Source organism: Stigmatopora argus, chromosome 3, assembly GCF_051989625.1.
Source record: "Stigmatopora argus isolate UIUO_Sarg chromosome 3, RoL_Sarg_1.0, whole genome shotgun sequence".
In the NCBI taxonomy this organism is placed as follows: domain Eukaryota; kingdom Metazoa; phylum Chordata; class Actinopteri; order Syngnathiformes; family Syngnathidae; genus Stigmatopora; species Stigmatopora argus.
Window position 1 is genome coordinate 17092740 of NC_135389.1, and position 13674 is coordinate 17106413.

The 13674-nt window shown below is 42.1% G+C and overlaps 1 protein-coding gene across 1 annotated transcript; it reads right to left on the reverse strand.

Moving 5' to 3' along the window:
• Positions 1-7560: 7560 nt before the first annotated feature.
• On the reverse strand, positions 7561-10014 carry foxb1a (forkhead box B1a). Its single transcript, XM_077596361.1, has one exon. The coding sequence runs from the start codon at positions 9675-9677 to the stop codon at positions 8733-8735; it is 945 nt and encodes a 314-aa protein (XP_077452487.1). The 5' UTR covers positions 9678-10014; the 3' UTR covers positions 7561-8732.
• Between the last annotated feature and the right edge of the window lie 3660 nt (positions 10015-13674).

Below are 13674 nucleotides of genomic sequence, written 5' to 3' on the forward strand. Positions count from 1 at the left end.
ACGGTGCAACCTAATGACGTCGAAGAAAAGAAATTAGCCGACCGTTGCGCGCTCCCTTTGACTGCGCCGTCATTAAAGGTTGGCCAACGCCGGGCTAATGCAATGCCCTGTGAATCGCAGAGTGACACGCAAGCCTGCATAGCCCTGTTTGTTATTTAGATGCTTATTTACACTTGTTGTCAGCGACAGGCTGGAAACACAGCAGTGGCTTCCTCCATGGGCTTGATAACAATGAGCTTTGGGGAGGCATTTAGCCTCGGCCCTGCCCTGTCTCCAGAAGAGTGAGAAGAGGAGGTTAACTGCCATGTAATTCATTCTTGAATAACTACAGCAACGATGGCTATTTGTTTTGAGGCCTTACATTTTTGTTGAATAGCTGTAGGTGCAAAACAAAATGCATTTTGCAGGTCACAGACAGAAAAAAAAAAGTTGCGTGCACCAGATTGAACTGATTCTTAAAATTCTGCTTCGGGCTCTTACGGTGCATTTCATCATCCAGTGCTAACTAATTCTACCAGCCCCAAAAAGTAGAAAAGAACGGCTGCTTTTTCAACGCCTCATCACAAAAACAGTCACTCGGACGCACTGATATCAAATTTAAAAGTTGCAACTACTTTTTGGAATTTCGGATTCTCATAAACCAGTATCTCTTTTCCTAAAGTCTTGATAGTTTTGATAGTTTTTTTGCACAAGAAGTAAATACAGTAGCGCAATAGCTCCCAATAAATGTTATCATCACAAAGAATTATAATTCCCTGAGTGTGTTTCCGATTCACATCCTCATCGCGATAGAGATTAGCAACAAGTGCCGTCGAGGTGCACAAAAATAACAGTTCAAATTCTGTGTCATCTGAAGCCTGCGTGGGTGTATGCACTCATTGTTGCTTTTTTTGTCTGGTGACTTCCTGAGAAGACAAGCAGCATGTACGGAGGTATCAGCAGCTGCATACTACGTGCCTCTGATCCAGGCCGCTATTGACTTCCTGAGATTTGAATTAATTACTTGCTTCACAAGAGAAACTGGATTGCATTGGGTACCCCCTAAGAAGTCAACTCATTCTTAGGAAACTGCCCCATGGACTTGCAGATGGTTTCACTGAGATGTGCTTTCCCATAGAGAACAATTACGCTGGGGATTGTGTCACTGGCAAAAACCTGGAGCACAGTTTCCATTCGGAACACCTCAAAACAGCTATAGTGGAGGTTTGTGACTTAACATAAATTAGACCACCAGGGAATTCAGCCAATGGGAAGTGGCGGAAGGGCAATATTGCAGATAAATGCCCTTGTTCACACCTTTCTGCGGCAACTAAGAAATAGAGACCGACGTTGAACGACATCAAACTGACTGGTTAATGTGGACGGTCACCGTGTAAGAAAATGTCAGTTGTTGTTTTTTTTAAACAGGAATCTCCACTACGAGCACGCTGAACCAATTGAGATAAATCGAAGAATCACACCTTATAAAAGCTAACAACCAATCACCATTACCTTATGGTTGACAGCAACAGTATTTTTTTAGCAAATGATTGACAATAACAGGTACAAGACTCTGATTGATTAATTTAGGAAAAAAATCCGGAAGCTAAATAGGCTTCGCTACGTCTTGTGTAAGGCATCAGAGACAAACATAAATCACTCATAAGTACCAATTTACCATAGTAATCCATTATTGCATTTACTCACATGACTCTGCTGTGACAAGGACACTTCAGGGAAGACTGCTTAAACATTTCAAAATATAAAATGCACAACATACATGTTGGTTGTTAAGAACTCAATTAGTCCAAAGACTTCATTCGTTTTTTTGTAAAATACTAAATGTGTGTGCTAAAAAACCTTATGAGTATGTACTTATTGTTTTCCGAATGCAAAAACTACATTTAATGCTCTGAGCAGGCATCTGTAATTAATTTACATACAAGAACAATACTTGAGGAACATGGGGCTTTTTTGTACATTGTACCAGATACTAAACGTACATTTAGTACACTGTTACTTACTTTAACGCTTAAATCTACAACTGTATATAATGAAAGCGACTGAACCACTGCCACCAAAGGCCATTGTAATCAAACAATTTGACAATGCTGTCATCTTTCCCAGAAACTTCCCAGTTTTAACTCGGTCGTCACCAAACCGCGTTCCTGCTATGCCTTCTGAGAAGAAAGAAAAGCCACGGTAAGAGTCATTAATGAAGTGCAGAAACAATGACAGTTGAGACTCTGCAGGGTTTGTGTAGCCTGAAGGAGATTAAGTTGCCGTAGCGTTTGTATTCTGTGCGCTTTCAATTGGCCCGGCCGGGCCTTGTGTTAGGTCTTGTTAGCGCTAGCAGCCCCGGTTCCTCCGAATGAAGAGTACCCTTGAGCTGTGATGAAGGATCCAGGAACGCAGAGTTTACCGGTGGCTGCTAATTAACCCCACATTGTGGTCACTGACAAAGAGACCAAGGAACAAAGTTGAATTTCAATGCAAGAGATAATCACAATCACAATGAGTGCGGCGCTAGGATCATGCACTTAATAGGGATTTTCTCACTAGCCATGACAACATGAGATTGGATCAAAGACAGATGAAGTTGAATGAGCAAAACAATGCAGCCTTGTTATGCAATAACAAACAGCCATCTGGGCCACCTCCCGACTAAAGCATCGGCGAGCTGAAGCGGCGACAGATACCGCCACCAGATGTTATCAGGCAGTAAGAACGAGATGGAACCTTATCACGTACGTCAAGAGTAAAGAGGAAATGGACCCTGATACGGGCTGATTGTTGCGCCTCTTCTGTCTCAATGGCTAAATGGCAATTACCAGAGACTTCCTATCCAACACGGCGCTCGCCCAGCCCCTCCGAGGCCGCCCTGACCTACAGAGTTGCCCAGAGGGGAGAAACGGGAGCTGTCAAAACTCACACCTCGTTGCTCCAGCTGCCGCCCCACGGGGCTAGCGCCGCGTAACTCACGCTAATCAGCTCCTACGCATCTCGGCAAGTAACTGGCCCCGAGTGGATGAAGGCCCCTTCTCACCTCTACCGCCACTCCGTACAGCTTTGAAGTCCGCCGCGAGTGTTAGTTTACGGCAGGAGAGGCTATGATAAGATCCGAAGGAGTGGTGACGAATTAGCTTCTTGTCACAAGTTTGAAAGGGGAAACAACGGGCTGATAAAATCCACAGAATCTGCTACAGTTGTAACACGTCACAGCTAGAGCACTTGAGAAGGAAACTGGCTTCCCACACCCAGATTCTGTATGAACAAGCATTTGGCTAGACTGCCGACGTGCCACCAGCAAGCATGGCCTTTACCAACGTGCGCCGTTGCGAATTATGTCTATTAACCAGTGGCGGTCCGTGCATTTTCTAGTGACGCCTTCAGCAAAAACTATTTTATGGCTATAAAACCTGGACTGCAGCTACAGCTGCGACACATAGAAAATAATCTATAATAACTCATACAATTGAAATATTATTTAGGAATATAGCCATATTTTACTCACCAAAAATCATTTTACCTGTACACTATCCATCCTCCTTTTCTATCGCCATCAAAGCTAATGCTGAAAGTCGAGCCTGTCCTGTTGTATTTCTGGCAAACGTTTTTATTCAAATTTGTGCTGAAAATGTTTGTTACCGGTTGTGACAGGCTTGCTTGCTTTGGAGTTGTCCGACCTTTCTTAATGATGTCCAGCTTTTTTTTCTTGAAAAATCCATCTTGAAAATGGCTTTGACAGTAAATCTGCAAACAAATCCATTTCTTCTCCTCCTTCAGCCATTGCGGGTTGACAAAACCGCTATTAAATCAACACAACAATATATTTGCTTGTGCAGCTTGCTACAGATACAGCTTGCTAGCTCTAGCTAGTCAACTCTATCACTAGCCAATCATAGTTGGTGAAAGCGATGACGTATCCCTACGCCTGCGAGAAGGCCTTGGTGTCACCAAATCAAATTCTGATTGGTTAAAGCAACAGTCTTATCGACGCTTGTTTAATGCAGCAGAGCCTGCAGAACTGATTGTGAAGGCCTTCAGGCAGATTTCTGACCCTGGCAACAAGTTATGGCTGAAATGTGACTGGTTAAATGCTTCAATATGAAAACACACCTGGAAGCAGTGCAACCAGGGGAAAAGCAATGAAAGGAAGCTAACAGACAATTTGGAATTATTTAAAAACTATTCATGGACAAAATATAATTAAGATCAGTCTGTGATTCAGATATTTCTTAGGCCAGCAGAGAAGGCCTTGAAGGCCCTGACGGCACACCACTGCTATTAACCAAACGGGGTGCTTCGATGTCGTTCATGAAAACAGAGCGCTAAATAATGAAAGACTAGAAGACGTGCAAGAGACATGTCAGATGTAATAGCTGCAGGTTGTCAAGTCTGGAGCCTCAAGTTTGACGGATGCCATTCTGTTGCTTCTGTCTCACCTTGTCTCGACCCGTCCGCCAGCGCAGGGGCCGATGGCAAGAGGCGTAAGAAATATGTCCGCAAGAACTAAAAACGGTACTGTCAGCTCATACGTCACTCACTGAAATTGCGCTAGAATTTTAACCCATTTAACGTTTTTTGAATTGCCAAGTTTTTGACTCTGATAAATGCCAAGATTTTTGTCGGTATCGTGAGAAACTGAGCAATAGTCTTCAAATCGCCACTTGACTTTTTGGATTTACCGGGAATACTGAGTGTTGAATAAAGAGAAACATAATTATTAAAATGTGTCAAACATGATAAATAGTTTCAAATGACTTAACATATGCAAGAAGTAAAATGATTGTGACATTTACTCAAATATACCATAGCCCTAACTGACAAACAATTAAAAACATCTGTTAAAATCAAGATGTAAAAATAATCTCACCAATCAGAAAATGCTAACAAAATAGAATATAATAATTAAATAACGTCAAGACTTAATTTTGAACAACATGGGGAAACCAATCAAATTGAAGAGTGATTTTTTTGGCCAATTGAAAAAATAGTTACAAGTTGTAACTATTTTCAATATTTCCAATTCATTTGGGAAATATTTTAGGGTTTTTTGTGGTTGTAATTTACAACCACAAAAAAACTAAAATATCCCCCAAATGAATTCATTCATTCTGTCCAATGGAAAATTAGCATGCCTGCCATTTTTGGAGTGTGCTCCAAATTATTGTAAAATCTGCAGGACACCACTGAGAAATGAAGTCCCATCGAACAACATTCTGCTTGATATCGTGCTTAATTGACCTCAAGTGGGCACTAAATTCTTGGAAGAACACACCAGCAATAATCAAGTGCAAATCCAGAGAATATCCAGCAAATCAGATTCTCTTATGATGTCCACTGTCTGCTGCTGCAGTGGAGTTTTGCCACCCGCTGACATAATTTGTTTCACAGTCACCAGCCAGCAGCATGAATCGGATGTTGACACTCTAATTTCATGCACACACGGGTGTTTGGCTGAGCCAGCCCACGAAAGCTTTCGCCCAGCCCGCCACTACACCTGCCCTTTGCCCCTATAATGTATTTAGTCTGGAATACCTGATGATTAAGCATAGCATCATCGCCAGTCTTTTATTTTTATAGTCAGATGAAATAAAAAGCTGACACGCGGCAAAAAATGTTTAGCGCCAATTCCTCGGAAATGAAAAGCACAGGGGAAAGTGGTTGTTCTCTTCCAGCTATCAAAAAGAGCGTGAATCGCTAAATTTGTTTACAATTGCGCACAGCACTAAGGGAAATATTTGCTTAACTTTGTGGTTTTTTATTTAAAAAAAAGGCTTGCAAGAAATTAAAACAGCCGGCAGGCACGTTTGCAAATGTCAAAGTCCTGCCCAAACTTGACACGTTTGCAGAGGCTAATAGATGTGAGTTTGGTCCACACTTGATTATTTTTGCATTTTTCCCCACCACAGTGGGAAACCGGCGAGCTATACCTGCCGCCCTTTGCTGGTGTCCTCATTCTGTCAGCATCAAGTGTGAACTGGTTTTCAACTCCAGTGACCAGAAGGTAAACATATAGTATGTTTATAGGGGAATGGGAATACGGGGAATCCCCACTACATATATTCTCTTCATAAAAAACATGACAGCTTTCTTTTGGCGTGAGCATAAATCCACAAAATAAACCCCTAAACAAATAAGTTATTTGCAAGAGCCAACAATAGGCAGATTTTACCCGACACTCACATCCTCTTGACAAATAGCCAAACAATAAAGACATGGTAAATAACAACAGCTACGTCTGTATCACTTCCCCCGTACTTGAGGTTAAGTTGAGTTTATTGCAGAGGCCACAGCCTGCTTGCATTAAGCAAATCATAAATTATACATGCTAATTACCTTGGGCCTCCACTTTAATGAATTATTTTAATTAAACTACAAGACTGAGGTTTTGCATGCAGTCTATATTTCATCGCACGGCGGAGATGACCTTCGTCGTTGTCTAAGTTAAGTGGAACATAGCGGCGCAACAAGGACAATGCCAACAATATTGGTGCTGGGGAATTATCAAATTAAAAGTCGCATCAGGAATTGTATTTTTTTTCATTTAATTAAATGAAATGAGAAGTGGATAAATATTTAGAAATAGAAATGTTTTGCAGCTTGTTTTTTTTACCTTTAAATTCCCTAATTTCATCTGTGAAAGAAAATGTGCTCTTTACGCTTTATTTCTATAACATTTTTTAAGTCCATAATAAATCTTCCAATTCAGCTATTTTTTTCTCTTGAAATGAATTTATAGATTTGAAAGCCTTACTTCTTAATTCACCTCGCACGTAAAATATCACATTATTTTTTTGGTGTATGATGAAAACATCCATTTCTGGATTTTCTGTCATACTCTACATAATAAATCTGCAATTTAAAAAAATCATCTCAAGCATTAAATTAAATAGTGTGTTTGTTTTATATTTGGATAATGTGTGACATTGTCATCAATTGGTGTTATATACACACTGAAGGCATTTGACGCATTTTGATTATTGCTTCCAAAATAAAAGCTTGTAATGTATTGTCCCAATTCCAACAACAGCAATCAATCAGGACTTAATGTTGGCCACACAACACAAAAGTGAATAGAAAAGTGACACTGTTGTACAAACAGGCCATGGGGGAGGGTTGGATTTAAATTCCAAAAGGGTCTCGCAGCTCGTTTCCTAGTTCCCCAGTCAGCAATGTGTTTGTGAAAAAAATCAGTCTTTTTGTCTTGCTGAAAAAGGCTAAATCTACATTGGTGGCCCAGTTGAAGTTTGCTATTCTTTGCACTTTCAATCCGAGTGAATGAAGCCCAATGAAGTGGCCCGATCGCCTTTATTTGATCTAGTCCATTGCATAAAGTGACGGAATCTATTTGTTTAATACCCTACGATTGACTGTCGAGTCATTGAGTTTATTTCCAATAATGCAGAAAATTAGATTATTTTGTTAAACTGCACTGGGCCAATGCAGGTGTTATTATGATTTTGTTTCAATTTAAATTTTACCTGCACCATTTCTGCAAAAAAATAAAATTCTATAGCCGCTGTTAAAAGTGGTTAAATCTGCCGTGCAGATTGCTTGTTGAAATGTTTATTGTTAGAGTTTTTTTCTTCTTCATTTAACGCGCAGCCTGATGAATGAAGGCACTTGTGTGCGCTGTGGCCATGCCATGGCTGCACCGTGCATTCTAATAGAGAGCACAAATCATGTCTGTCTGCACCGAGGAAATGTGCCTTGCTCGAAAATCATACAGGTTGGGATGCTTCTTAAGCACACGGATAATAGCAATTATTAACGCTGAGGGGGGGAAATAATTATGGCATAAAGCAGAAAGCTTCAATTGGAAGCGTTTCGATTTGTGGTGGTATTAATTAAACGAAAATGATAAGAGAAATTTCAAGAATAACATGAATCCTTTCTGATTGTTTACTTCACTTTTAATGAGAAAATATTTGGATGACCTTTTTTTTCTCCCCAATTCATTGCAGACCGTTTGCACACTTTTCAAAAGCACGCATGCTTGCAAAACAAAAGAAATGGGGTAAAATTTTAAAAAAACAAAACATGAACATTAACACATTTCTTTAGTTTAGAATGCATGCTTCACTTAAAAAAACGTACAAATTTACAGGAACTGATGCACGTGGTCACCACAGCCTTTTTAAATTAAATGTTTCACAGAACACCTTTTTTTCTGGAAAATAGATATCTAAAACGTATAACTAAAAAGTGCATTTTACAACAGTAATTCAGTTATTTTCAATATTCACATCTTGCATTTTGAGCACGTCACATTTATATATATTTTTAATACTGGAATGATTTTCTCTCTTTGTGAGAGGATTTTGTTGTTGTTGTCGTTTGTTTATATTTTTTTACATGGGAAATCTCGCCTATTTGGTATACCCTTACCACCCTTTTATTATAAGAAGAGAGCGTCCGTGTTATTTAACGTTACAGTGGTCACACAGAAAAGTGTGCAAAAGTTTTGCGCATAGAAAACGGAAAGCTCCATTTAGGACTTTAACGAAACTTCAACTTTTTTTTGTTCAAATAATTTATATATTTTTTGAAGAGCAATACTGCGAGATTGTGTGCTGCTGGGCATTTTTAGGACGCGATTTTAAGCGAAACATTCAACACGTACACAAGTGAATGCAACTCGCCTTGAATGGAGTCCGACGTACGACACACACACACGCACACACACATAAACTTTGGGTTCGCGACCAGCAGTTCGTTTGGGGAGGGGGGGTTGGTGGTCCATTTGGTCAGTGCACCGCCACCGACTGGAGGGTGGCCGGGCTCGTGAGCGTCTCGTTGGGGGCGGCGGGGCTGCTTTGGCTGGTGGCAGTCTGCGGGGAAGTGGGGCTCAGAGACTGGGGCGAGTTGGACAGGAAGGCCGGCAGGTGGTGCGGGAGCGCCGAGAAGCCGGCCATGGACGTCGGCGTGGGCTTGATCGGCACCGGGATGGCCGGCAGAGTCTGCGCCCCGTGACACAGCGACTTAATGGGCACGCCGTAAGCGCTGTAGTCGCCGGGCGCCATGGACAGGGGCGCCGCCGTGTCCATCACGCCGCTGTTGTACACGTGCGGCCAGGCCGTGGTCAGCTGGTTGTGCAGCGGGTAGCCGGCGGACATGGACTGCATGGTGGAGAAGGCCAAGCTCCCGGGGACCTTGTACTCTCGCGCGATGATGTTCTCGATGGCGAACGGGTGCTTGAAGGTGGAGCCCTGGGACACCCCCAGGTTGTAGGTGGACATCTGGGGCAGGTGGGTGCCGGTCGCCGCCTGCAGGGCGCTCAGGCGCAGCTTGGCCTGCTGCTGCAGGTAGTGGGCGGCGTCCGACTGCTTGCTGGGGGCCAAGTGGTCGGAAACGCCCAGCACCTTGAAGCGCTTGCGGCGCCTCAGGAAGCTGCCGTTCTCGAACATGTCCCCGCAGCTGGGGTGCAGCGCCCAGAAGCTGCCCTTGCCCGGCTGGTCGGGGCGCCGGGGGATTTTGATGAAGCAGTCGTTGAAGGACAAGTTGTGCCTCAACGAGTTCTGCCAACGCTGCGTGTTTTCTCGGTAGTAAGGGAAGCGATCCATGATGAACTTGTAGATTTCACTCAGGGGCAGCATCTTCTCCGGACAGCTCTGGATGGCCATGGCCGTGAGAGAGATGTACGAGTACGGAGGCTTCTGGTCGCTGTACGTGTTTCTCCCCGGACGAGGCATCCCTCCAGGTAGCGTTCGTCCCTTCCCCAAGAAAAAGCAAGGGGGGGAGAGGAAAAAAAAGAAGTAGTGACCCTTAATTCCTCGGTGCGAGTTTGTTGTTTTTCCTCCTTCTTCTTCTTCTTCTTCTTTTTCTCTTATTCATGCAGGACTTGTTCTCCCAGCCCGCGCGCCTGCAACAACGTCTTCGCCCCCCGAAAAAAAAAGAGGGGCGTCTTTTCTCGGCTCGTCCCGCAAAGTGGAGCTCACAAGACTTGATTAGGCCGTCCCGGACTAAGTGGATGATGCCTCCATGGCCCTCCTCGAACCATCTGATAGTTTTATGTAGTGACAAGAGCAGAAAAGACCCCCGCCGAGGCGCTTCCATTAATGTGCCACCTCTTTGCTATCACATGACAATTGCCATGGGAGGAGGAGGGGGAGGAGGAGGTGGGAGGAGGTGGGAGGGGGCGAGGGAGGAAGGCATAATCTGGTTTCATTTACACCTATTTACATGGACACCTTGGGCCAATGGAAATCATTTCCATTTGAAGACAGAAAAGGGGGTGAAAAGGCTCGGCAGCCGGAATTGAACTGCGATGGCACTCAGTGTGTGCAGGTATGCGCCTATGCTTGACACTTGCACACATATTTAATTTAACAACAATACTGCGGATTTATTTATTTAAAGAGGAATTTAAAGAGTGTAATATTTTGAATATTTCGAGAATGAGCGTCATTTCATGTTATGTATTTCTATGGAATTATATTTTTTTACCAAGACAAGTACAATTCTATTATCAAATTACTAAGTATACTATGCTCAGTCTTATAATTAAAAATAATTCCCACACTCATTTTCTGTTTAACAACTGGACGAATTTATCGCTCTGTTGTTGAAAAGAAAATGCACGGTAAACATTTTGGAGGAAGTGAATAGCATGAAAACATGGCAACACAATGCACACAATGCTGTTCAAACTCCAAACTTCATGAGGCAATCAGTCCCATTGTGTTTATGGAAAGCAGACTGAAAAGTACTTCAGGAATGCAAATAAACCCTTGAAGATGCTGTGCTGGAAAACTGTATAAAATATCCATAAGTCAATTATATGAATGTGGAAACCAAATGGGAAGCCTATTTTGAACGGCTTGCTATTCACGCTTTTTGGGGGGAGTGAGGGGGGCATGCAGGGCCACCTTTCCGCTTGGAGGGTTTGCTATGGCGAGGACCACACACACGCACACGCAGATTTGCTCATAATTTATGCTAATTCCAAAAGCTCACCCCCTCGCTACCATCACCACCGCCGCCACCCCAATAAATCCACAATGCGTCCCATCACCAGTCTGACGGATTACAGAAAAGAATCGCATCGCGGGGGACATTTTGGGCAAAAAAAGAAAGCAGGAGCTGTCCCCGAAAGAGCATCTTCTCAGCTCACAATCCACAAAGACTAATTATATGATTAAAAAAATATATTAATTGAGGGGGGGGGGGGGATTTTACTTTGGCATGCAGTTGAAATTTCACAAAATATTTTGAATACTACATCGTTTTTTTTAGGGGTACAGGGGGTATTCCCCTGCAGAGTGGCTTTTAACACCTGTCAGTTCCTATTAATGTTCAACCCAAAAGGTTTTGTGCAAAAGGAAGTGCGAATAATGACAACACATCGCCATGGATAAACAACTTTTGACACCCATTCATTGGTGAATTTACAATTTTAGAATACCAAAGTGAGGGGGGCTATTATTGTGTTTAAATCCTGCGCGTAAAAGTCAATCGCATCATCTGGAATTGACGCTCACATTATACTGTAACTGTTGTAAATGTCACGCCTGCTTTTACGCCCCATTCTTTTTTTTTTTACGGCTAGGCCCTAATGGAAAATGATGAATCTTTCTCCATTTTATTTGTCTATGTGCAGTTTTTCAAAATGCATTTTCTTGTCACACAGTGTGCTTCAAAACTGATGGGTTAGCGGCATAGGGTCTTTGTCGGTGTCTACTGCACACACTGAAAATACCACCATGACTCTGATTGTGAATAGGCTCTCTTAGCTGCACCCAAACTCCCGAGTTCAAGCAGCAGTAGATCAAGCCTGCTCAATGTTTGGTCATTTGTAGGGGGAAAAAAAGCCCAACAAAGGTTGGGATAAGCCAAATTGCATTGCACTTGTGAACCGTGCCTCAGCCTGAAGTATCCTTTATAAGCAGGAGGGGGGTACACCCAAGAACAATTTTCTGCAAGGTTTTTTTTCTTTTAAAAAAGAGGAGGGGAAAACAAAGGGCACTCTCTGCAACATCTTAAAGTAGAGTAGTGAGGCGTGACATTCCCAGGGTGACGAGACACAATAGGCGAGGTCACGGGGATGAAAAAGAGAATCAAACAGCCACTTTCACACGTCTGCCCTCCTCTGCCGCGCCGAGCAAAACAATGGCAAACAAATGTTGTTAAAAGAGGATCGATGCCATTCATCCTAAAGCAGCGGATGATAGCCAAACAATATTGTCACACACTCAAGCCGGTTGAGATATGCTCGCCACCCAGAGTCACGCAGGGGTGGGAAAAAAACACGCGCTTTTATGGAACCATTAGGGCCCAAGAGTGCTGCTTAATACACGCACAATGGGGACGAGCTCATAAACAATATTCAAGCTCAATCACAATTTGTAGGGAATGCATAATTTGTCATTTTACTCCATCTACCATGTATGGTTTTTTTTTTGCATGATTGCAAATATTTCCCAAGTGTGAAATGCAATTATTCGTTATTCTGTAGACATATATTTATATATTATTTGATATTTTATTCATTTCTGCAAATTATTGTCCATGTTCTCCTCTACTTTAAAGATCATTTTCCCCTGGTGCAAGTAATAAATTAGTCTATGAATGAAGGATTCCACTTTTCATTTCACTTGGAAAATCTGAAAATTAATTGTAATTCCAGAATACATAAAACAATTGCAGTCGGTGCGAGGATTTAAAGAGATTTGTCATGGCATGCGCATTAGTGTGGCCAATAGCAAGAAGAAGAAAAAAAAAACAATTTTCATGTCAACCAATAGGTCCGGCTTCTAATTAAGTCGGTGGTGATTTCAGCCCCCCGGAGATGTTTTACGGTGCAATTAAGGACGCTCTGATGGTAAGGTATGAATATTCAGCAGAATGACAATTAATTAGCAGACGGAGGGCCCTCATAAGGAGCCCCTCAATGCCAAATTTAGCCCATGTGACGGGACACTCGCACTCCTTAAAGGCCATCCTCGCCAGCTAAGAGGAAAATGGCAGTGCATGAAAACCTCATCTGGAATAATGTTTTTTTTTTGTTTTTTTGCCAGGATTTTCTCTTTTATTATATGTCATCAAACAGGCGATATCAAAGCGTTCCTCATCCCACTTCATTTGTTGTTTTGTACGGGGAGACATAAGAGGCTGTACCTGGAAAAAGACCTCGGGGCTTTCAGAGCATATGCTCGGATTATGCTTAATGGTCTAATTACATAAATTAGGCATTCATTATACGGTACATCATCTGTAACAGATATCTCAATTGTGCGGAGGGGGGAACGTTTAATTCAATTTGTACTTCTGCGGTTTTAGCTAGTTACATTTTTAGAGAAATTTGGAAGAGTGGAACATTTCGAAATAATAATTGATTGTGATTCTAGAAAAAAAAATCATAGTAATTAACATTATTACACTACAGCTTTAAATATTTTTTAAACTTGACCCAGTAAATCAAACCCACTAGAAACTGGCAGCAGTTTCACTATATGGCCATCAGATGGGGACAATCACGGCAGTTACATTTAATAGTAGTTTATTTACCCTAGGCGATATAGTCACAATTTATTTGAAAATTTGCCAAGTTGATTAATTTATTTGTTTTATTATTATTGGGGTTTAAGTTGAAGTGTAAAATGGAATGCTTCAACAAGAAGTTGAATCATAATATTTTCATACACACCAGCAATAGTTCATGTCCATAGAGCCACAATAATAACAATATTG